Below are 24,941 nucleotides of genomic sequence, written 5' to 3' on the forward strand. Positions count from 1 at the left end.
CTAAAGCAGCTGCAGCCGCCAGACCCACGTGCTTGGCAGGGCCCCAGCCGGGATGCGGCTGGCGGACGGCCTGCCTCCTGGGGATGCCCCCTGCTTGAGGCTCCAGGGGACCCTGACCCATAGCGGGGACTGGGCAGTCTTTTTAAAATTTGGGCTCTATTCTCTATTCTCTCTGTTTATCAGAGGAGCAGACAGCGGGGGAGTGGTGGTGGTGGGGTCCACAGAGCACTGGCTTTTAGAGTCTGACAGGCTGAGGTGCAGGTGGGAACTCTGCCGCCCGCTGGCCACGTGTCTGGGGACGGTTGACTCTTCCAGGCCTCGGTTTTCCCCATCCATAGATGGGGCCAATGACCTCTACTCCGTGGATCAGATGCGATAAACCAGAGAGGCCTTGGGGGTGTTCTGAGCACCTGGTGGTCAGAGGTGCCAGAGGGGAGCCCACTGATGCCAGGGCTCTCCCACGAGAGGACAGGAATGCTGCCCTTTCTAAGGTCACTGGAACTATTTCATGAATTGGTTCAGAGTGCCGTGTGGACTTGCCGGTCACCTCAACTGAGTGAGTCCTTGGTTCATTCACTCCACGGATATTTCTTGAGGCCCCACTATGTGCCATGTGCTGTTCTGGTGCTGGGAGCACAGCCCTGGCCCAAAGAAAGGCCTCACTTGGATGCCAGTTGAGATAGGCATCTTGGTTTTATTCAAGGTCCTCATGTTGAAGCTTCTCTGGAAAAAAAAAAAAAAAGGAAAAGCAATGCAGCATCCTGGTGCTTCATTCCAAGACCCAGAGCCCTGACCATGGGAAGCCTCCCACCAACTGGCTGGGAGCTAGGGAATCATCTGGAAGGCATTCCTGGGCGGCAGCCTGAGGACAGGAGCTGTTGTTTGTGTTTTATAGAAGAGGAAACCAGGGCACAAAGTCAGACTCCCTCTCTGCTGCCTCTTGGGCTTGTGTATGGCCTTGAAACCAGGAGCTGACTTTGGTTAGAAGGATTCCCAGCTTTTCCCAGGGCAGCACAAGCGCCCTTGCTCCCATGGTCAGCAGCCGGGGGATTCTGGGGACAGGGGACCCTGCTCGAGTGCTGTGCCTGGTGTGCCGCCCTTGGTCACTGCTGCATTATCAGAGCTCTGGGACAATGGGGACTGTTTCTTGGCATGGAGTTTTGTGGCTTCTGGCTGCCAGCACCCTGTGCTGCCCCACCCTGACTTCAGATGACTTCACATGCCCCTCAGGGATGTGTCTGAGTAGGTGCTCATATGCGTTTCTGCACGTCAGCGAGGTTCTTGGACTCCAAAGACCCAGCCTCTAGGCAGGGGTGGTGGGTGCCCTGTGCCGATTAGATTAGCCTTCAAACTGTCTACCTGCCTCCTCCTGTGAGACCTTCACAACCCTGCAGAGAGTTTGCTCGGTGCTGCTCTGGGCATCTCAAGGCCAGAATGGAAACAACCGCTAAGGTTTACTCCCTATTGGCTGCACCCCAGATCCTGTGGTTGGTACTTTGTGCGGGTTTTCTCTTGACAGCGATCCCATAAATAGGTGGGTAGAAACTGTGCAGCCACATACAGAAGAACAAACACTTTGCCCTCTTGAGGCTTACATTTTAGTGGAAATCCAGATAAGAAATGGAGGTGAATAGAATCATAGAAGGATGGGACAGAGAGTGTTGGGGAGTTATTCCCATTTCACAAATGAAGAGACTCAGGTCCACTATGAAGAGACATAGTGGAGCCAAGTTTGAATCTGGTGTTTGGCCCACAGTGGGTGCTGAAGAAGGGTCCACTGAGAATCAATCACATGGGAATTAGTGCCCATTTTACAGATGAGGAAACTGAGGCTTGGGGGTATACTAAACTTGCGCGAGGCCAGGCTGGGTTAAACCCAGATTCACCTGACGCAGGAGTCTGAATCTATCCCCTTGTTGACTTCTCCACAACCCTGTGACCTAGGCGGGCACTGCTTTGGTGATCCATGGGGATTCCAGGCCTTGGAGAAGCGAGGGGGCTTGTGGAAACACAGCACTTGAGCCAGGGTTTCAACCCCAGCCCGTTGGAGCCCTGGCCTCAGCTCTCTGCCCCGGGTTTGCCCCAACTGACCATGTGGCTCTGTTTGCTTGAAGGCGCAACGTGCTGAGCTTGTCTTCTGGAATTGACGACCCTGGCTCCTTGAAGTGGGACCTTGCTCTCTGCCTTCTCCTTGTCTGGCTGGTCTGCTTCTTCTGCATCTGGAAGGGTGTCAAGTCCACGGGGAAGGTGAGTTGTGCTTCTGACCCTCCCCTGCCTCATGGGAAAAATCTCCTCTTAGTCCCCCAGGCCCTCCTGCTTGAAACCGGCTCAGACCGAAGACCGGTATATGCTGAAAGAAAATAAGGCCGTGCTTTGTGGCATTTGCCCACTTCATGGGGCAAATAACTCCTACCATGTCTGATTTCAAGTTACCGATGGTTTAACAACTAGCCAACAAAATTCCTGAAAATCAAATGGTGGGCTCTCTGGAGCCTGCACAGGCTCCCATACACCACTGGTTCCCATTTGAAGGTGTTTGGTGGTGGCGCAGATGTTAGTCGATAACAAACACTGGCTTTGCTAAGTGAGCTGGTAGCAAGGTGAGCTGGCAACTTATTGTTAGTTACCAGCTATTCACCAACTACACAGACCCTTGCTTTGCAAAGGGTGCCCCGATTGGCAGCATCAGCATCCCCTGTAAACTTGTTAGAAATAGGGATCCATGGGCTTGCCCCACACCTGCACAGCCAGAACCCACATTTGAACGGTATCCCCACATTGAGGTTTGAGAAACACAGACTTGGGAGCTTTGCTAAGTCAGATGAGCTGAATTATCTGACAGCTAACGCTTCCGCTGGAAACTAAGACGTTAGTTATTAAGGAAAGCTTTCGCTGAATATTAAGTCATTTGCTCATAACCAGGATGTTAGTTGTTAACCAAAATGTTAGGCATCACTGAAATATTTGTGGCTGATTTAATATGTTACACGGTAACTAGGATGTTAGCTATTAAAGATGGTGGCTGATTGGTAAAATGTCAGCTTATAATTGAGGTTTTAGGAATAACTGGTATATTTCTAATAATGAAAATGAGAGCCGGTAACTAAAGCATTACCTATTAAGTTAGAGCTGGACAGTTACCCGGCAACCAAGACACTGACTGGTGTCACTGTCATCATGATGACAAGTCCGTGGGGAGGGGGCCGTGGTGATCAGAGGTGTGAGCCTGCATCCAAGGCTCTAGACTGTATCTCGGGGAGGTGTTGGATCCACCTTTACGTACCTCCTCCTCCCATCTGTCATTTCCCTTTCATCGTGATAGGGGGGAAATCTCTAAGGTCTAACAGCCTCCAAAGGTCAAAAGAGCACGTTGAGGTGGCATCTGAGGTGCGGCGATAGGCAGTGAGTGAAGTCGCTCAGAGAAAGGCCTCCGTTGCCTTGGAATTTACAGTAAGGACCGCCTTCTACGGGGATGAAGAGCCCCTTAAGTGAGATCCTGGATCTGAACAGATCCCAGCATTTACTTCAGGGCAAGATCTGGGTCCCCGGAATGGCAGAGACAGAATGGGGATGACTCTGGGGGAGCCTGCACCGCCTCTGCCCTCTGCCCATTTCTGCAGTCAGAGCCACCCAGCGATCCTAAAACCCAGTCTGGGAAGGAAGCTTCAGAGAGCTGGGCACCGCCTGGCCATATCGTCCCACCAGGACAGGCAGGGAGCGGCCCTCGAGCCTTGGTGCTCATTCACCGATGTTGCCCCAGCGCCCTCCTCTGTGTCGTGTGCAGACAGACGGTTTCCTTACTGCCTTTCTGCCAAGGATGAGAGAGCCGCGCTGGGAAAGGTTAAGTGATTTGTTCAAGGGCTGTCCCTCACCTTCAAGCCCCGGTGTCCTCTTCTACAGAACGGCCGGAGGTGAGGGTTCAAACGAGTGTGTTATGCACCCCGCACGATGCTTGGCACAGACGGTGCAGTAAACAGCCGTCCTGTCTACACCATGCTTCCATTTCCCCATATGGCAGTGAGTTTATCAGGAAGTTTCTAGGGAGCACTCGTCCCCAGCAGTGCTGGAGGCAGGATCATTTCCTGACGCTCTTATACATTTCGAGCCTCTGCTATCCGCCAGGTACTGTTGTAGGAATAGGGCTGGGGGGATGTGCAGGAGGCAACAAAACAGACAGAAATCTCTGTGGCCCGGGGGCTCACATATTTGTTGTCTGTGACAAGGTGGATGTGTAAAATATATTGGATTTAGATGGTGACTTGAGTCTGGTGACTGAAGAATACTGTGGTGGAGGGGAACAGGTGTTGGGACACACATTTTTTGGGGGGCACACCTTTAAATTGGGGTGGCCAGGTGGGCTCACCAAGAAGGGTGACTTTGGGGCACAGAGCTGAAGGAAGTGATGGGTAAGCCATGTGGATATCTAAAGGAGGAAAATTTCCAGGGAGAACAGCCAATGCAAAGGTCCTGAGGTATGTTTGACACAGACCCATGGGGGAGCCCCCAGTCTGACCGAGGAAGCTGATGTTTCCCAGAAACAGTCGGCAACATTTGAGATACAATGGAAGGGGCAGCAGGATAGAATCAAAGCGAAAAGTAGAGAGTACCAGGCTTCAACTGTGGCCAGTTGAAGACGTGACTTGATGGAGGTCCCCCTACCCTACCCCGCCCCTGGAGACAATCTCCTCCTCACGCTCCAGAGGTGCAGGCATGGCTCCCAGAACAATAGCAGAGCCTGGGCCAGCCCAAAGAAGCCAAGACAAACACAGTGAGGCTCTGTGGACTTCCTTGAGCTCCATGGCCTGCCTGCCTGCCCGCCCGCCGCCAGCCGTGGCTTCCAGCCCTGGCCACAGACCAGGTTCACAGCTGCCATGGGGGCTGGGCCCGCGGGCAGCAGGATGGACCTCATCCTGGCCCTGGCCCTGCTTCAGTGGCTGACACTAGTCCAGCAGGGGGTGGATGGATGGAGGGCATGGGCGGCTCAGGACCCAAGTTCAAATCACTTTGCCTCCCTGGACCTCAGTTCCCTTTTTTGTAATTGTCAGCATTCCAAGGGTCTGACCCTTGGCCCTGGATATGCAGGGACTTCATTCATTCGACAGATAGTGACCATGGTGGCAAATGCCGTGTAGCACAGGCACAGTGGGCACCATTCTGTGTTGTGGGCTACAGCTCGTTCAGTCATCCTTGTGTTCTGACATGTTGGTGGCCAAGCTGGGATTTGAACCTGGGCAGTCCCGCTCCCAGCCTCGGGGCCCTGCATCCTTCCACCTCCTCACCCTCACCTGCTGCCCGCCCTCCCCCTAGGCCAGCCTGACAGTAGGCCATGAGGCTGGCGTGTCCTTGCTCACAGTGCATGAGGTCTAGGAAGGTGACAGAAGTCCAGACCCTCACACAGGGTGCTGTGGACCCAGAGGGCAGCAGGGTCATGGACAGGAGCCGGGACGCATCCTGAGGCTGGCTGTACCCTTCCATCGCGGGCTCTTCTGTCCTGCACTGGAAAGCCAAGCAGGGGTGGAGGGGACAGAGTCAGACCCGGTTTGGGGTCTCACTTTTGCTCATAGGCTGCATGACTTTGGGAACGGCCCCTTCCCTCTCTGCGCCTTGGTCTCCCCTATGTGAAATGAGCTGGTTATGCAACCCCCCCCCGCCACACACACACAGGGGTGGTGTGAAGACCCTCAGGGCCTGCCTAGATGCTGGGCACAGATCCATGGCCCCACCTCGAGGAGCTTCCATCTCTGGGCCCAGTGACCCCTGCTGCCCAGGCCTTTACCCCAAAAGGAAGTCCAGGGTGGCAGCGGCAGGGGTGGCGGTGGCAGGAGATGAGCCCATCTCCCTTCTGCCTTGTGGGCCACTCTCTGCCCGCTGTCCCTAGGGGAATGAGGAAGAGTTGTCCTTGCAAGTTTCCAGGGCAGTTGGGCCACAGGGCTTTTGGGTCAAGGGCTCAGAGGAACCACAGAGGCTTGCCAGCAAGAGTGGAAAAATACCATGTCCCGTGGCAAGGCCTGCTGGGCCACCACCAGAGGCCCACTGGCGGCGGCTGGCACCAGCCTCTCCCGTGACGATCCCGGGGGAGTCACGGAAAAGTTGAGAGAATGGCTCTCAGGGGCCTGCCCTCAGAGCAGCACATTCTGCAAAACAAGGGTGGCTTTCCAAAGAGGCAGATGAGGTGGCGTGACCAGGTGGGGCTGTCCTATTCTGGATCGGGGGAGGATCAGCAATAACACGTGCACACACACACAAAAGATGAGACTCCGAAGCCAGCTGGCCGACCGCATCAAATCCCACTCTGCCACCTATCAGCGCTGTGACCCCGGGCATCTGACGTCACCTCTCTGGGCCTGTTTTTTCATCTAGAAAGTGCAGGTGATACGTGTCTCTACCTCTTCAGGATTAAAAATGCATGAATACACAGAAAGCTCTTAGCATAGTGCCTGGCACACAGTAAGTGCTACCTAAGTGCTTGTTAAACAGATTTAATACTGTTTAAAAACAAGGGAAGCCACCCCCATCCCGGGGTGGTTTCCTGTGTCCCTGACACAAAGCCCTCTGGCCAGAGCTGGGTTGCCCAGCCCAGTGGGGCCCAACTGGCTTTGAAGTGGCCGCCCTCTGGGGACAGCCTGCTGTCAGGGACATTGTTCACCCGCCTCCGGGTGTGGTCCAGGCAGGGCCCAGAGGTGAGATCTAGTTGGGGGGGAGCCTGTCTGCAGGAAGGGAGGAGCGGCTGTGGACGCATGCTGCTTTTTCTTTCCTTCACCCCTTCTGGGGCTTCCTGACCTGCCCCCACCCTCCACATAGGCCTCTTGTCCTTGGGAGATTGGGAGAGTTCTCTGCCTCAGGAGAAGAAAATGGGGGTGGCTAGAGAAACTGAGGCCCAGATGGAGAAAAGGCAGTGGGGGGTGGGGAGGCAGCAGCAGGCAGGAGGAGGGCCAGCCCTTTGGCGTAATGGGATCGCCAGGAGAGTACTCATTGCTGTTTCTTGAGGGTGGCGAGTGAGGTAAGCACCCTTATTTTCCTCCTCCTATGGATGGAAGCTGAGGCCAAGCCCTCCAGCTGGGAGGTAGCAGAGGGTAGGTTCCAAACTCCAGCCTGGGTGACCCCTAGCTGGCCCTCCCTGCCACCCCATCCCTCCCACTGGAGCGATGGAGCTGGGTGGAGCTTCCAAGCTCATCTGGCCTGAGCCTCTCGCTTCCCAGGTGGGGAAATGAAGCCCAGAGAGGGCCCATAACTTGCTCAAGGTCTCCCAGCAAGCCAGTCATAGAGCTTGAATTCCAGTCCAGCCATCCTGTGGTCGTTGGAAGAAACTGCTAGAAACTGTTGAAGAAACTGCTGGACGCGGAGGGGCTTTTTATTGCTCTGCCGTTGTCCTCTGGAGGCAGGCTCTGAGGCACCTACGGGCTGTGTGACCTGTGGGCAGGCAGCAGACTCTCCGGGCTTCGGGTTCCTCACCTTTAAGATGAGGATCGTAACGCAGCCTGCCTCAAAGGGTCAGGGCAGGACTAAGCATAGAAGTTACTGCACTGGGAATAGTGCCCAGCATACAGTAAGCACTCAATAAATGCTGGTTGGTGGTACTGGCTGAGGGCAGCTGAGCCAGGCAGGCCCTGAGAGCTTACATCTTGCCCTTTTCCAAAGGCCCTTCCTAGTTGTTTCTGTCCAGGAATTGTGCTCCAGCTAGGTTCCTGTGCCAGAGAGGTGGGGTTCAGACCCTCCATCGATGTCTGATGCCTGCCCAGGCCCTAGAAGTGCCCTGCAGTAAGCTGGCACTGCCCCCACCTCCCAGCACCACGGACACATTCATCCTGTTCTCTGGATGTCCGTTTCCTGACCTGTAAAATGGGTACATTGGCCGTGTAGTCGTTCCTTTCTGGTCCCTCAGGCTCCAAGGCCCTGATGAGGGAATCAACAGCTCTGCGACCCAGGCTGAGCATTTTAGGTGGTTAACAGGAACTTTCTGTATGTGCTGCCGTGGCCAAGTAAACTACCTCATGCCTTTGCTCAGAGCAAGGTGGTCTTAAGCTTCCGGGGCCCTGGGTGTAGATGACCTCAGCAAGTCTTCGAGCTCCGCTGAGCTTCCGTTCCTCCTGTCTCAACACCGTGGCCAGCATGCCCATCTGCGGGATGTGGTGAGCATCGAGTGGGCTTGTGCCTGGGAGCCCTCGATCATCCAGTGCCCTGTCGGAAATACCAGGATCTCACCGTCCATCCAGAACCGCGCACCTTTGAGCTCCTCCCAGGCAAGAACCCTGCCTGGAAACGCCTCATGTTGAAGGCAAAGATAGGGGAAAATCCATCCAAGAGAACTGAGGGCACAGGATGTTTGGAGACCAGCGCTTTGGGGACAGGAGAGGAAATTAGGGCAGACCTTTGGTGATGGAACAGCCAGCCTGGCTCATCTCTGGTCTCCACCTCCAATTGACCTTGGGCTGCCTGGGATGTGCCGTGTGATCCAGGGAAGGCTGCGGGCCTCCCACAACCCCAAGGAAGTGGGGGGCCTTCCCTGTCTCCTGGCCAAGGGACTTCCAGAGGCTTCATTCCCTCCCAGGAGTTCCTCTGTGCTTCCTGCAAAATCCGTGTCTACAACGGGCCCCACTTCTTGAGCACCTACGTGGCGGGCACTGTTTTGATGGTCTCATTGAATCCTCGCCTCACCTCTTGATGGAGGTCTTCTATTACTGTTGTTTCCATCTGCACAGAAGGAAACAGGCCCAGAGAGGTTAAGCATCGTGCCCAGGGTCACACAGCAAGCGAGGGGACAGAGCTGGGATTTGAACCCACACCTAACAGATTCTTCACCCTAAGAGTCATATTAAGAGTTGTTAGCTAATATGTACTGGCACATACCAAGCACTGGGCTAAGCCTTGTACGCATACACTTGAAAGTTTATACTCTTATTTTGCATTTTCCTTCACTCACAGGAATATCTGTTCCACGAGGGCAGGGGTTTGTTTTCTGTCTTGTCCACCACTGTATTTCCAGGGTCTAGATACTCAGTACACATCTCTAGGATTGTTTGCGTTGAATCTCAGTGAATCTGTGAGGTAGGTACCAGTATTACACCCATGTCACAGGGGGAGCAAGCGAGGCCCAGAGGGGTCAAGCAACATATGCAAGGTCACACAGCAAGTGAAACAGCGAGCTCGGCTCCAGATCCCTGGCCTCAGGGAGAGCACTTGAATTTGACAGCAGCTGTTGATGCCATGGGCCCCCCCTGAATCACTGTCACCCCTCACAGGTTGTCTACTTCACGGCCACTTTCCCGTTCGCTATGCTCCTGGTGCTGCTGGTCCGTGGACTGACACTGCCCGGTGCTGGCGCAGGCATCAAGTTTTATCTGTACCCCGACATCAGCCGCCTCGAGGACCCGCAGGTACTGCAGGGCGGCCCGTCCCCCCCCCAAACCCAGGGCAGGCAGGGCAGGGTGCAGGGGAAGGGAAGCCGACCGCACGGTTTCTTCGGTTCCTTGGTACACAAATCCAGGTGGGCCCCCGGCCCCCAGTGCTTCTCCACTGGGCTGTGGCAGGTTATCCTCCGTGCTCGTGGGCCTTTCCAGCTGTGTGTGTGTCTTTTCGTGTCGCAGACTGCTGAGGCCAGCCAGTTATAGTCTTCTTCAGGCACTGTGCCAGGTAAGGGGGGAGAAGTCTCATGAGCTAGGCTCCTCCGAGGCCCGGCCTCTGCCCACAGGGCTCGAGAGGGCCGCATCGTGGGGGCGGGAGAGCTGGCCCCCGAGCGCTGCTGGCTTCCTCGGCCGCAGTGGGATTCAGAGCTGGGGATGAGCTCTTGCAAGGTCGAGGGGCAGACACTGAATGCCCACCTCCTGGCTCTCGGCCACGTGACCACAGGAGGTTGGAGACCCCCCACCCCACCCCGTGGTGTTTAATTGGCCCCATTTGAGGACCTTTTGTCCAAAGGATCCTCAGCCTTCAGGTTGCCTTCTGCTCTAGTTCTCTTTCCCACTGCCCTTTTGCCCCAGGCAGGATGTGGTGGGGGTGGGGGGAAGGGCTTAGCCAACATCAGAGGACAGCTGGGAGGGCAGCTCTGTGGCCATCAGGAGCTGCTGGGTGAAGGTTCCGGAGAGCAGCTTTGCCTGCATAATCCGTTGGGGAAATTCCTCCCCGTTCCAACTCGAGGGCCCCCAGACAATAGCAATTACAGTAATGATAGCAGCCCTGGCTTAACAGTCTTACCACGTGTGTGTCTGCACCGGCCTAAGTCTTTAGAACCTGCGTAATAGCGCTGTGGGGCAGGGCGGTGGAGCCCATTCTACAGACGTGACAACGGAGGCTCTGGGCGGGAGTCCTATCGCTCACAATCATTAAATGGTTGGAATTTAGTTCCGTCTGCTTCGTAAGTCCTTCCTCTTAATCCTGATGCTGAGTGACTGGGGGTTTCTTCGACTTTCCTTGCAGCTCAGTATTACCTTGAAAGACACCTTGAATTCCAGCACAAAGGCTCTCATTGCAGTCGAGAATTTGCACATTTGGAGGTGCAGTCCTTCAGGTGGCCAGGAACCCCCCACCCCTGTCTCCTCCAGGAAGCTGGCTCTAACGGCCCCTTCTTTCTCTCCCTGCCACCCCCACCCAAACCCCCCTAGGTCTGGATTGATGCTGGGACCCAAATATTCTTCTCCTATGCCATCTGCCTGGGGGCCATGACCTCTCTGGGGAGCTACAACAAATACAAGTACAACTCGTACAGGCAAGTGTTGCGCCAGCGGGCCTGGTGGACCTTAGAAATGATGATGTTTAAAGAAAAAAAGAGAAGAAGTAGGGAGCGTGGCTTCCTTGTGTTGTGAATTAACTTGCTCCCTGACATATGTGTAACTTAGGGACTGTATGCTGCTGGGATGCCTGAACAGTGGTACCAGTTTTGTGTCTGGCTTCGCAATTTTTTCCATCCTGGGCTTCATGGCACAAGAGCAAGGGGTGGACATTGCTGATGTGGCTGAGTCAGGTATGGTGGTATTGGTGGCAGTGGTGGTGGGCACTGCCACCTAGTGTGTAAGCCGAGTACCGCAGGCATGAAGCCAGACCCCAGGGGCCTTTGGGGGGGGACGAGCCTGGTTTCGGAAACGGACCCCCCCCACCAAGATGTCCCCCAAGATCAAAGAGTACGAAAGCTAAAATTTAAGCACTTTCATTGCAATTTGGCCCAAGGGGCAGCAGAAATACGGGGGTTGGTTAGGTTGGGGACTATATTTTAGCAACTTGTGCGGTCTTCCCTCCCTCTCCTTCCCCAGCAAACTCCTGGTTTCAGCAACAGAAACCGCTTTCCTAACTCAGGCCCAAGCCAGCCACCAGTCGGCATTCCATCACCACCTTCTCAGCTTTGGTTTCTGTATTTTGCACTTTGCTCCCAGCGCGCTCCCTCTAGCAAACTCATTTCATTCATTCCACCGATGTTATTGATTAATGGAGTCTGCCCTGTGTCAGGCACCACCGTAGGCAGCGGGTAGGGGAGAGACAGTGGACATGCCACAGATCCAGGTGGGGGTAGGTGGAAGGACAGGGTGTGGGCCCTGTTGGTGGGGTGCTCCTTCTGCCAGTAGAGCAAAGAGTCTTAGCATCACGGACTCTGCAAAGCCTGGGATCCTAGGCTGGGATCCTGGATCTCCAGCGAGTTGGCTCTGGAACCTGAAAACAATGAGGTCTGCAGTTGCTAGAATCCTAGATCCTCGGAACCACAGTTTTCTAGGACTTGCCCCTGGATGTTCTAAGTCCCTGAAATTGTAGTTATCAGTGGCTTGGAGATGGGAACAAGAACCATAGACTCCCAGCATCCCCAAATTCCACCTTTGTACCTTCTCCACCTCACTCCTATCCTACCCATTCACTTGGTTGGGTGGTCATCAGCTGCCTGAAAGGTTTGGTTATTTTGTACACAACCTCTGCTGCATCCGACCTTCTGATTTCTCTCGACCTCCCCGGGCCACGTGGAGGCAGGCAAAGGTCCTGGGCTGAGGCTTCTCTCAGGCCCAGAGGAGAGCCCAATGTCCTAGCCCCAGGGACCACCACGGACCAGAGTCAGGCATAGCTGGAGCCCTGGCCATGGCATCGCCCTTGTCCTTGGGGGATACTGGACGGTGTCCTGGTTCCTCAGCCACAGAACCGTAGCGTTGGGGGTCAGGGGAACCTCAGCATTGTGCATTTGGACATCTGTTCTGCAGATGAGGAGACCAGTGGCTTTAGAGCAAGGGCCTTGCTCAGGATGGTCAGGATCCGAGCCGGGGTCTCCTGGACAGGGCGCTCTCCCCCTCCTGGACAGGCCCCTCTGACAGGTGGCCATCCCCCGCCTCCTGCCTCCCCACCCACCCTGGACACACGTGGCAACTCTGGTCCTCCCCGCGTGAGAACGTATCTGAGCTCCTCTGACCTTCTCTGACCTCAGAGCCCGTGGGCCTTGCTTTCCTCCTCACTTGACAAAGATGTCCTCTGCTACCCTCACACCCACTGTGTCGTAGGACAAGTGTGGCAAGCCCACAGGTCCACCCCACGCATCTCTCCCCTGTCCCCAGTCGTCCCAGACCAGACCATCAAACAGAGCTTTCCTACCCCAGAGGCAGGCCAGAGAGTGAGGGCACAAAGTAATTCCAGAAAGATCCACACCCACTTGGGAGCATGACAATTCCAGTGATGAGGGGAGACAGACAATTTGCAGCTCTTCTGGAGTGTTTGCCTTTGTTTTTGTTTTTTTTCCAGTCGAGGGCTTACAAACCAGTTGTGATTGCCAGGAGCATGGAGTGAATTTGGTGGTGGGATATATATATGTGTGTGTATATATATATATGTGTGTGTGTGTGTATATACACACATATATATCTTGATATATAAAATCTTTCTCCGTGGACAACTAGGTGTTTTTATATATGTATATATCATCACCCTAAGTTGTTTTCTTCCTCCTGTCCCCTTCAAAGACCTTGTCGTTTATTCCCCACGGTGATGTCTGAACAGCTGACACTTCAAGGATGATTATTTCTCTAATAAGCTTTTAACAAGCACCATATTGAGCGAAGTGCATTTGAATCCCATCATTATTTGGCGATCGGAGTGCACGCGGCGCGGCAGGGGCGCGTTCTGCGCCCGGGGAGGCCTGCCTCGGTGCGGAGCGGCTGCGTTCCTTCACATGGACTTCTCTCTCTCTAGTTCACCGGGCGCTTTTAGAGCAAGATGCTCAGACCCTCTCCCAGAGGCTGGCTTGACAAAGGCAAAACTGAAATACAGAAACGAGCGCGTTGAGAACCTCCACCAGGCCCCGGGGGGCGGGGGTGGGGGCGGCAGGTGGGGGGGCGGGGGGGCCCCATTTTACATCTGTCTCGCAGTCGGCTGGACTGGAATCCCCACGTAGTGATGCCCACCAGTCGGGCCAGAGCTGCCGCCTGGGGGCCCCCAGGGTCCCCGGCCCAGGTGCCCCCGCGGCTTCTGTTCCAACTTGGACTCTGGGGTCGCTGCGAGCGCCCCTTCCTCCACCTGTTGTGGGGTTTCTACAGCGTCGCCTGGGGCCTCCAGGTGGTGGTCGAGTTTTCCTCGGTGGGGTAGACTCTGCCGGGGAGAGGGACCCGCCTCTGCCTGCCACGCTTGTGGTTAACACCCCACGGTGTGGTTTCTGGCTCCAATTTATTTTAAAGTTGTTTTTGTTTGTTTTGTTTTGTTTTTCCGCTCTCAAGCCAGTCCTTTGGTTTCTGATAATCTGTTCCAAATATCCTGCCCTCTAGCCATTTTTTGTCTTCATGTGTCTTGACCTTTTTAAAAATTTTTTAAATTATTTAAGTTGTGGACTTTTTTTTAAAGATCTTATTTACTTATTCATGAGAGACACAGGCAGAGGGAGAAGCAGGCTCCCTGTGGAGAGCCCGATGTGGGACTCGATCCCAGGACCCCGGGATCACGCCCTGAGCTGAAGGCAGACGCTCAACCGCTGAGCCACCCAGGCGTCTCTAAGTTGTGGATTTTTTACTTTATTTTTTCAGCCCAGGGCCCTTTCAGGCCTCCTCTCTTTTGCTGTTTCCTGCTTTTTGAGGCTTCCCAGAGGCCTCAGTACCATTCCTCCCCTTGGCCTCTCCCCTCAGGCCTGCTGGAGATGAGAGGCCTTTTCCTTTGGTCCCTGGGATGTTTCCAGTCAGAAAGGTGCGCCCTGAGCTGGCGGGGCTCCTGCCTCCCGCACCCTGCCTCCAGATTCCGTCAGGGTCCCCTCTCTGAGGGTCGTGGTCTCAGCATCTGAGAATCTGAGCACGCGACGGCACCTTGGGAGGCGTTTCCGGGATCCTGCCCCTCGCTTCTCGGGGGGGGGACACTGAGGTCCTACATGGGCACGTGCGGACGAGATGGTGGATGGTCTCCCGAGCCCGGGCCCTTGCCCCGAGCACACTTCCCTTCAGCTTTGGGCCTTGGCTCTGGCATCGCTCAGGTGGGGTGCGCAGATGCACCCCGAAGAGACGTTAGCCCTGTAGGGCATGGTTCTGTACTCTTTCACACTGTTTCAGTCCTTTAATTCAAAAGTCAAAACCTTTTCTTTGCAAACGGGGCTTCGGTAGTCAGATAACCAGATCTCTCCCCCTTCGCTTCCTTCCAGCAAACGTTGGCGTGGTTGCTCTGGTTTGGGGTGAGGGGGGAACCCTCCTTTTCCAAGCAGGCAGACGGAGCCCCAGGCTCAGTCCCGCTTCCTGCCCTGAATGACGGGTGTCCGCCGGGTTCCATGAGGCCACTTGTGCTGCTGCATAGGAGACAGATGCTAAAACGGGGCCCCACCCGAGCCCCAGTGCGCCCCATCCGAAAGGGAGGCAGGCCTGGGCTCTTCCCCCAGGCAGGGATTCACACCTGGTTCCTCCCTGCATTTGGGGTTTGGGACACCATCTCAGTCCCGAGTGTCTTTGTGTGAGCTCCGGGGCTCTGGGGGGGCTGGGTCGCTGATGTGCCTCCCCCTCTGCCCCTCCCCATTTTCTCTTCCCTTTAGGGCCTGGCCTGGCCTTCATTGCCTACCCAAAAGCTGTGACCATGATGCCGCTGCCCACGTTTTGGTCCATTCTCTTTTTTATTATGCTTCTCTTGCTTGGACTGGATAGCCAGGTACGTACAGATGGAGAGGGGGCGCCCTGTGGAGGGCTTGCCCCTGGGGTATGTGGTTCTGAGGGAGCCCCCTTCCCACCCTCACATCAGACTGGCACCGTCTTCAGCCATCAAGGTGTCCTCTAGGACCCCGGGGTGGGGGTGGGAGGCAGGAAGAGGCCTGAGGGCAGCAGGGGGAGGACACTGAGTCTTCCACCCCAGCAAGGGGAAACTGACCGCTGGGGGGTGTGGTTAACACAAAGCCCTAGCCGGGAGGTAGGACAAGACCAAGTGGTGATGATGTGTTCCCATGGGGGGTCACGCAGACAGGCAGTGTGGGGAGGAGACCAGCAGTCACGGCCCAAGCCGTCACTGGTTGTCCTAAACCACAGCTGGTGTTCTGTGATTCCTGGAGCACTGGGGTTGTTTCTCACAAAGTGAAAAACTGTGATTCTTCCGTGCTTGGTGCACAGCCAAGCTCTGGGGAGCCTCGCTCAGACCCACTCTGTCCTCTGGCCATCCTGGCTTCTGCCCCCGCGAGGCAGGACTCCATCTATACCAACGCTGTTTCCCTGCACTGCTTCATCCTATGTCCCATCCCTCCATGGGTAGGTCAGTGACTCAACCAGAGCCCGAGTCTGGCTTTGGAGTAACGGTTCCAAGCCCCCTGCTGCTCTGGGACATTGGGCACATTGGGCACATTTCCTGTCCTCTCTGAGACTGTTTTCTCATCTGGTCAATAGGTGTGACTATACCTCTGTTGCCTTGGATGAAGTACGAGGCACAGTGCCTGATACAGAGCTGCAAGTGGTGCTTGTCTCAAGATGACAGTTTAGAGCACAGGCATGACTCCAGGACTGGGGAGTTAGGGTGTGCAGGGCGGGCTGGTGGTATCCATGGACCAGAACCCTACAGGCAGTACCACCCAGGGGCCCGCATCTGAAAGGCAGGCATTTTGCAGTCTCCTGTGTGGTCTGGGTCTCTGGCTGCCTCATGGGAAATCTTTGGTGAGCGGGGGCCCTGTGAAAGGTGAGGCCTGCTGCCAATCAGGAGGGGGCTTCACCACCCACCCGTGGGCAGCAGCCTCCAAACCAGTGCCCAAGGTGGGTCCCTGTGGACTCAGAACCAGGTAGGAGGAACGTCTTAGAAGGTCAGGCAGAGGAGAGGAGGCAGTCTGCCAGCAAGGTCAAGAACAGAGCAAAGGATTTGGCAGGAAGAGGACCAGGATTAGCAGAGAAGACAGAGTGGAAACATTTGGGAGCCTGAAAACAAAATACTTGTGCAGTTGTTGGTGGGCTTGAGCTGTATAAATAGCAAGAGGACTCCATTAATCATCCCTCGTTAATGAGTTTGGCCTTCGGAGGCCCCAAGCAAATGGCTTTTATAACTTCTTCCAAAGCTCTAAGTGAAAGCAAAAAACAAAAACAGAGAGAGGTTAATAAATGACAAAGCATGACATCCCCATGGACCCAAAGTGGGCCTCTTGGGCTGTGGAAGCTGCTTCCTGAGTGAGCAGAGGTGGTTTATTCATTAGGTTTTCTCCCTGGGAGGCAGGTGGGGCCTGGCCAGGGCTAGGCACCTCTGAGCTAGGCCTCACAGCGGCCAACAGGCTCGGGGAATCGTGGGGAGCTCTCAAAGCCAGCCTCAGAGAGAGCTCAGAACATGAAATGCAAGGTTCAGAGCCCTTAAAAGACCTGCCTAATTGATATACCAGGGACAGGCATGACGGAGATTTGAACCCGAGGAGCTAGGGCATGATGTCTTAGGAGTCTGATGGCATAGATTGGAATCCCTCCTTTGCATCCATTTGCTTTGGGAACGCGGGGACATAGGGGAAGGTTTTGCAGATGCCTGTGACTGCCTCACGCACTGCCCACGCTGTGATCCCGTCAGTAGTGGCACGCAAGCTGTTCCTGGGGGCAAGGCTTCATGCCGGGCTTTTGATGTACCCGTGTGTGGAAGAAGGCACATAACCTAAAACGGACAATCTTAACCATTTTTAAGCATGCAGTTCAGTGGTGTTAAGTATACTCACACTGTTGTGCAACGATCACCACCTTCCATCCTCAGAACTTCCCAAACGGAAGCTCTGTCCCTTTTAAGCACAACTCCCCATTGCCCCCTTTCCCCATCTTGGGTTTTTGTTTGTTTGTTTGTTTGTTTATTTGTTTTCCATATGTCAGCTCCTTAATCTGTAGCCTCCCTATAGCTGGGCCTACTCCCAACTGTTGCCCTATGTAGAGCCCAGAAAACTGAGGGAGATAAGGGCTCCACTGAGTCTCCACCTTAACCCTGGAGATCCCCCTGAACACCCTCCTCCCATGGAAGTGCAGAGATGCACAGCCACCCTCAGGCAGAGGCCTCTCGCTAATGGAGTGTGACCCTTGCACGTAAGGAAACACCCTCCCAGTATCCCTAGCGTCTGGTGGGAGAAGCCTGGCTTGGATCCATTGTACCACTCTGTATTTCTTGGTGAGATGGAGTAGGGATGTCATCCACGTGGAGCCAGACGCTAGCACGAGAGAACCAGCAGCACGAGAGGAGGAGAAAACTGGTCCCCATCTCCCTGGGGCTAACTCAGCCCCCCACCATGGGTCCACAGGACTCATGCAATTGCCAGGTTTATTGTCGTGATTTCAGATCTTGCTCAACAGCCCTGCTGAGAGTAGGCAAGATGCCCCCGTTGCACCGGGGAGAAAACTGATACTTGAAGAAATCAGGGTTACACAAGCTGTGAAGTGAGGGGGACCCGAAGAGGCAGGGGGGAGCAGGGCTGAGGGGTGGGGATGCGGTTCTCCAGAAATGTAGGATGCTTGGAAATGAGGAGCTTGTATCAGTGTTCACCCTGACTCTCAATGAAGCTGCACCTTCCTGTCTTTAATTTCCCCATCTCAAAAAGGAAAGAACTTTTGTTCCTCCATTCCTTTTGAAGATTGATGTTTGAGCTGGTTTGCTGTAATTCAGTGGCAATTTAGGGTCAAAACCCGGTTGGCTAACACATCAACCAGAGGTCAAAACATCAGCCACTTCTCTTTGGGCCCCTTTCAAAAGACTCTTGCTCATCTTTTCTCTGAATTCCTGGCAACAAAGAATCATTTTTCCAGACCCTTCCAGCCATGAAAGGATTTTGCTCCTTGTTTGTATTCCTTGATCCTCCTGTGATGCATCCCAAAGGAGTAACTGGTTAGACTTTTCTTGTAGGAAGGCTGGGGAAACATCCTTCCCAAATGCCTCTCGCGGATCAAAGAACAGAAGGGTCAAGGTTTTAGCTCTTTAACTTTTTTTTTTTTTTTAAGATTTTATTTATTTATTCACAAGAGACACTGGGAGAGGGAGAAGCAGACTCTGCAGGGAGCCTGATGTGGGACTTGATCCCGGGACCCCAGGATCACACCCTGGGCAGGCACCACACCACTGAGCCACCCAGGGATCCCAGCTCTTCAACTTTTAAAGCAATCAGACAGACAGGCCTTGGAGGGGGTGTTGGTTGGCAGAGGATTTGGGCTGTAGCCACCAAATGTAAAATGCTTCTACGTACCCTTCAACCCTGAAGCTTCATTTCTGGGTTGTGCTCTGGATACATAGGCAGCAAAGACCGAGGTAGAGGAAGAGCCCTTGCCCAGGTCAGTAGCCACAGAAGGGTGGAGCCCATCCATCGGGCACTGGTCAGACCCATGATGATACCTGTCTACAGGACAGAGTTTTATGCTGCCATTTAAAACAGAGGCAGCCCACTGTGTAATGATTTGGCTCAGGCTCCAAGTCACATTGTTGGTTGCAAAGATGGGAAGATTTAGAAAGACTGAGAATCATCCTAGCATGTTACCCAAGGAGGGGCCTCTCCAGGTGGTCTTCTTTATCTTTGGGAGCCCAGAATGGGTGCAGGCATGTGGGCACTTGGGTGTGTAGGATTCTTTCAAGATCCGTGATTCCCACAGAACCAAAACCATTGTGTGAATCTATTGGAGAAAGTGGGGCTCAGGCTTACCCTGAGTTACCCACCCACCCCACATTCTTCATATGTCTGTTGGGCAGCCACATGTGCCTGGCCCAGCTGGGAACTCGAGACTAGAAATGGGGCAGGGAGGGCCCCTCCCTCAGTGTCAGAAAGGACCAAGATCGAAATGGGGGAGGTGTTGGTGCCAACACATGTGCCAGCAAGCGGGCTAAGGCGGGAGGTCAGCACTGGCTTCAGAGAAGTGGTCATTCTTGAACTGAGTCTTGAATGATGAGGGAAAGGCATCCAGAAGAGCTAAGCCAAGACACGGATGTGTAGGATGTCTGTGCCTGACCCATTGTGGCTTAAGCAGCAGGTGGGACTCCCTGGGCAGAGCCCATGAGACCAGGTTCATACGTTTGGACAAACTTGACCCCCTCCCCCAGGCTACCCTGGGCATACTGGGGCTCTCCCATCTGAGTGGAGAGGAGGTGCTGGGCATCCAGGGCTCAACCACTGTCTTCTCCTCCGCAGTTTGTTGAAGTCGAAGGACAGGTCACGTCCTTGGTCGATCTTTACCCATCCTTCCTAAGGAAGGGTTTCCGTCGGGAAATCTTCATCGCCTTCATGTGTAGCATCAGCTACTTGCTGGGTCTGTCGATGGTGACGGAGGTAGGTGGCTTTCTCGCCCGGCAGGGGGGACTTCCTCTTGCAGGGCCCTTGGTGACCTACACAGGCTTCAAAGACCAGTTAGTTCAGGGCTGTGCCACCCTCTCCTGCCACCAGACCAGCCCCAGGCCCAGCCATAGGGCCCCATCCAGTTCAGGGTCCCGCCCTGCCCAGGGGAAGTGACCTACATCCTGGGCAGCAGGAGGCAGGTCGGGACCCAGCTGACCCAAACTCCCCAACCCTTTCTCCTGTTACCATGGCAACACCAGTCTCTCCTCTCCCCCCCCCCCCCCCCCTCTCTGTCCCTCCCTCATCCCAGGAAGCCTGGGGAAGAGGTGCTTCAGCTGAAATCGTTTTTAATAGCAGCTCTTTTCACCCATGAAAACATGTGCACCGGCCCTTCCCGGGCCTGGAGGGGAGGTGGACACGTTCCAGAGGGTAAATGTGGACCTCCTGGTGAATACTGCAGGCAGTACTGGGCCTGTCTGGTTGACAGGGAGTGTGCGCTGTTCAGAGGGTGGGCAGGGGGCTTGAGGAGGACCCATCTAAATGGGAAAAAAGATACAGAAAGGAAGGAAGCACAGGGTGTCTAAGGCGACAGTGGATCCACTGTCTACGAAGAGGCAGGCCAGAGAAGAAAGAGAATCTTGTGCTAAATAACAAGTCTGTAAGCCTGGCATAGGCCTAGGGCCTGCCGTCTCATGCACCCCTTCCCATCTACCTCCCCACATTCTCCAGCAAATTGCTGCATTTGCCCCCAAACGCAATTTGGGTTTCACCACTTTTTCCTACTGGAAATACAAATAAATGTTTCTCTAGAAGTGTCTTTAAGAAACATGTGCACGCACCCACCAAAGGCAGATCACAGGTCCACCCTGAGCAGCTGGATATCACTGGAGTAGTCTCTGCTGGCCACAGTTAGTTTTCAGCACCTCCTTTGGAAACTGGCTTCAGGAAACCCATCATTTTGCTAAGGAAAACATGTTGTGCTTTCATTTTTCTGTATGTGTATGTGTTTTAAAGATTTTATTTTCTTAAGCAATCTCTACACCCAGTGTGGGGCTTGAACTTAAAACCTTGAGATCAGGAGTCACACGCTCTGCTGACTGAGCCAGGCAGGCACCCCTGAGCATGTATGTTTTTAATTATATTTGTCGAACATGAAGTTGAGCATCTTTTTACACAGGTCATCATAGTCTGTGCCCATTTTTCTCTTGGGTTTTATATCTCTTAAGGATATGCCAAAGCTCTTTATGTATTTAGGGCATTGAGTACCATATAGCAAATCAACCTTCTTTGGTTTTTCCTCTTCACAGGGTGGCATGTATGTGTTTCAACTCTTTGACTACTATGCAGCTAGCGGTGTATGCCTTTTGTGGGTTGCATTCTTTGAATGTTTTGTTATTGCCTGGATATATGGTGAGTACGGATTGTTGCATATCCTTTCTCAAGTCTCTGCGTTGGGTCTGTGTATTTTAGAAGCTTCCGAAACAGAATTCTTTTTTTTTTTTTTTTTAAGATTTTATCTTATTTATTCATGAGAGACACACACACACAGAGAGAGAGGAAGGCAGAGACACAGGCAGAGGGAAAAGCAGGCTCCCCCCTTCAAGGAGCCCGATGTGGGACTCGATCCTGGGTCTCCAGGATCACACCCTAAGCCAAAGGCAGACGCTCAACCACTGAGCCACCCAGGTATCCCCGAAACAGAGAATTCTAAGAGGAATTCATTCTGAGTTGAATACAAAGATGCAGGATGTGATTATATGTTTTGACAAATAGGGAATTTGGCTATGCAGGGTTCACCTATGATTTACTGCTCTGGGATCCAGCCATGCTCCATTTCAACCCCCTCTAGACATTGGATTGGCCACACCAGGATTTACCAGATTTACAGTCTGCCTAAGTTTGCCTGAAAAATATAGGATATACCCAGCTACATTTGAATTTCAAATAATTTCAGATAAATGCTTGCCACTCTTGGGTCTACATAGTGTTGAGTATCAGGACCCCAGAGACCCCTCAAGGCCCCCAAGGCCCCTGTAGTGCAATTCAGATGCTGGTGTTGGACACAGTGTCACCATCTGTCTACCTCTGTCTCTCCTAGGCAGCGATAACCTTTATGACGGTATTGAGGACATGATTGGCTATCGGCCTGGGCCCTGGATGAAGTACAGCTGGGCCGTGGTCACTCCAGTTCTCTGTGTTGTGAGTCCTGCCCTGCCTGGCTGTGGGTGCCTTTTCTCCTTGGGGCTTGACATTCTTACCTGCCAAACCATCTTTCACTCAGCACCTGCCAAGCGCTGGCCTGTAACTAACAAGCCCAGTGACGCCTCTGTCTGGGGGAGGTGGGGCAGCAGGCTGCTCCCAAAAGTTACCTTGAGATGAGTTTTGAAGGATAGGTAAGAGCTGGTCAGGAGGAGAAGACTGAAAGGGGATCCCTGGCAGAGGAACCAGCCTGTGCAAAGGCAAGGCATTCTGAAAGAGGAAGGTGTATCAGGGCACGTCGAGAAATTGAGAGAGTCCACAACAGAGCACATACTCTTTGTCCAAGCCCTTCTGGAGCTCAGTGAGCTCAGTTTGGGTCACTGATTAAGTTGAGGGGCCTTTGGGATGTCAAATGGAGACAGATCATAGATGTGGGAAATGTGGTGTTTTCATGACAGGTGCAGGTTGTGTCCAGAAAGGGAAAGTCCCAGTAAAGAGATGCTCTGGACTCTGCCAAGAACAAGGAAGCTTCGTACCCACCCAGGGCGGTCATGGGCCATGTTCCCCTTCCCATCAGGGTTCCCTTGCCTGCCATCTTGGAATATAGGATATACCCAGGCACCCCACTTCAAACTTGCACTCAGAGGCTCTGGCAAAAGGGAAGTCCTCTGCTTCCCCAGTTGTTGTTTGAAACCAGTTGTGAGTTTTGGAGCTAACTATAGGGGAAGATATCTGTTGTGCCGTCCTCGGCTCATGGCATGGAGAATGCAAATGGCAGAAATGTTCTTTGCATGTAGGAACCAGGTGCTGAGAGATGGACAGATCCTCTCCTCAGTGACCCTGCTCCCAGGCCAGAATAAACCCGCACTGCCATTAAGTCACTGTGTGGGACCTTAAGCAGGTCCCTGATCTTGCGGGACTCTGGTTTACCCTGTCATAAAGTAAGGACTCTGCAGTGGGAGGTGAGTAGCGCCAACAGCCTTGGGCTGTCACTGCTGTCATTGAATATGGCTATGGTCTTCTCATCTGAAGTGCATATTTTCCCCACAAAATTTGGTGAACTCTAGCAACCAGTAACCACAATTGACAGGTTATTGTTGGAGATAAATTTAGTTGGGTTCAAAGCCTGTGTTCTTGTTCCTCATCCTCACTTGACATTGGTTTGTGAGAAATTCCTCTCACCACTCTGACCGTCAGTTTCTTCCTCCTTTCCTCCCTGAGGAGTTGGATAGATCAGAAGTAGTCTGCATCCCCAGGTGGCAGGATGAGGTCACCCTGGTGGAAAGGAATATGAATGGGCAGGTAGCAAGCTTCCTTGTGCTGGGAGAGCCTCGAGCAGCTGTCCTCTGGGCCTCTCCCTGTCTGAACTACACTCCACCCTTAGGGACGGAAACCACAACAGAGCCAGGCGTACACTAGATGCGTAGTGGAAGGCGACTGCAGCCTCGTGCTCTTCCTTCCTCCATCACTAATTCTGATTTATGTAGATTTGTCTTCCTGTCAAACCCCAGATATTAGGTATTGAAGATTTAAGTCATATTTACACTGTGTATCAATTTAGACAACCCTTGGTTATATACTAAGATGTAATTCTGACAAGAAGCAGAAGTCCTGGGCCCTCCCAGCCAGCCTCATGTGCTCTTCCTGGAGGAAATGTGGACTTTGCACAGGCCTTTGGGCTCAGAGCTCACCACACACCACTATTCATGGACGCTGATGGCCACTGGCCATTGGCATGGGCTTGGGACTGGACACTCAAGTGGGCAAGAAGGTCCAAGCCCACACCTTGTTCTGGGAGGCTAGGCCCCGGGATGGAGAAGGGTGGGTGGCAGTGGGAGAGGGGAGGAAAGACTTTTATCCGTGCAGCTAGAATTTACTATGCGCCTGCTGGGTGCACCTGGAGCTGCACCAGGTGTTAGAGAAATAAGGGAATGAGACTGACGCCCCACCTGTCCTCACTGACTCAGTTGGGTGGAGGAGTGCGTGCTGAAGGAGTAATTATAACCACATGCTTCCTGGAAAGGAAAAGTATGGGCACCTGAGTCTGGGTGGGGCCTAGACAAGGAAGGCAGGACCAAGAGAACTAAATTAGGACAAGGAGATGCAGGGTAAGGGGTCCATTCAGAACACAGCCTGTTCAAAGGTCCCAGGGCAGGTAGCTGGGGAGCTGGGCAGCTGGAGGGTAGATGTAGAGGCAGGGGTGATGGGTAAGTAAGGGCGGAAGGGGCATAGCTCTTGGCTGACATTGCTGGCTGGGTTGAGGCATTCGGATGGCATCCTGAAGGCACCGGGAAGCCACAGAGGGGTCCTGAGCCGGGAAGCAACTCAGTCAGGTTGGCCCAGGGGAGCTCCTCAGGCAGCAGAGTGGAGAAGGGAGTGAGGCCCCTGGGGTGGCGCCTGCCCTGGTTCCTGAAGCTTCCTGCCCCCGATGCGCGGGGCCCCCCTGACTGCCCTATCTCTCCACAGGGATGTTTTATCTTCTCTCTCGTCAAGTACGTACCCCTGACCTACAACAAAGTCTACGTGTACCCCACCTGGGCCATCGGGCTGGGCTGGAGTCTGGCCTTGTCCTCCATGATGTGTGTCCCCTTGGTCATGGTCATCCGCCTCTGCCAGACGGAAGGGCCGTTCCTCGTGGTGAGCACATAGACCGAGGCTGGATGTGAGGGGTGCAGGAGGGTGAGAGGCGGGAGGATGAAAGCTAGCTGCTGGCTGTTGGCCGTCCTAGGTTTGCTGGGTGACCTTGGGCACACTGCTGCCCTCTCTGGGTCCCGGATCCCTTGCCCACCACGCGGAGGGGTTGAGATGGTGGGCAGGCGTGTGGGGAAATGGGAACGAAGAACAACTCATGTGGATGAAGGCTCTGCGGTGACGTTGAGAGCAGGGCTGTGGGCAGGAGGAATTTACCAGGCAGGGAAGAAGAAATGGAAGGGTGTGATGCCCAGTGCATTCGCAGGCAAGGACATGTGATAGCCCTTGGGCAGCAATGACATGTTCTGGGGAGTGGGCGATGGCGCTGGGCAGGCGACAGCGGTTTTGCATGCCAAGCTCAGAGCTAGGGGCTTATCCTGGGAGCAGT

At 54.0% G+C, this 24,941-nt stretch overlaps 1 protein-coding gene across 4 annotated transcripts in view; it reads left to right on the forward strand.

The window, feature by feature from the left end:
- SLC6A6 (solute carrier family 6 member 6) overlaps window positions 1-24,941 on the forward strand; it is an 85,031-nt gene that overhangs the window by 53,442 nt on the left and 6,648 nt on the right. For all 4 annotated transcript variants that reach the window (XM_038565537.1, XM_038565540.1, XM_038565539.1 and 1 more), the window contains 9 exons: window positions 2,115-2,247; window positions 9,240-9,374; window positions 10,599-10,702; window positions 10,833-10,957; window positions 14,957-15,069; window positions 19,520-19,657; window positions 20,971-21,073; window positions 21,762-21,862; window positions 24,329-24,499. In XM_038565537.1, the coding sequence (XP_038421465.1) occupies window positions 2,115-2,247; window positions 9,240-9,374; window positions 10,599-10,702; window positions 10,833-10,957; window positions 14,957-15,069; window positions 19,520-19,657; window positions 20,971-21,073; window positions 21,762-21,862; window positions 24,329-24,499 (1,123 nt within the window). The remainder of the gene's footprint in view (window positions 1-2,114; window positions 2,248-9,239; window positions 9,375-10,598; window positions 10,703-10,832; window positions 10,958-14,956; window positions 15,070-19,519; window positions 19,658-20,970; window positions 21,074-21,761; window positions 21,863-24,328; window positions 24,500-24,941) is intronic.

This window comes from Canis lupus, chromosome 20 (assembly GCF_011100685.1).
Source record: "Canis lupus familiaris isolate Mischka breed German Shepherd chromosome 20, alternate assembly UU_Cfam_GSD_1.0, whole genome shotgun sequence".
Taxonomy (NCBI): Eukaryota; Metazoa; Chordata; class Mammalia; order Carnivora; family Canidae; genus Canis; species Canis lupus.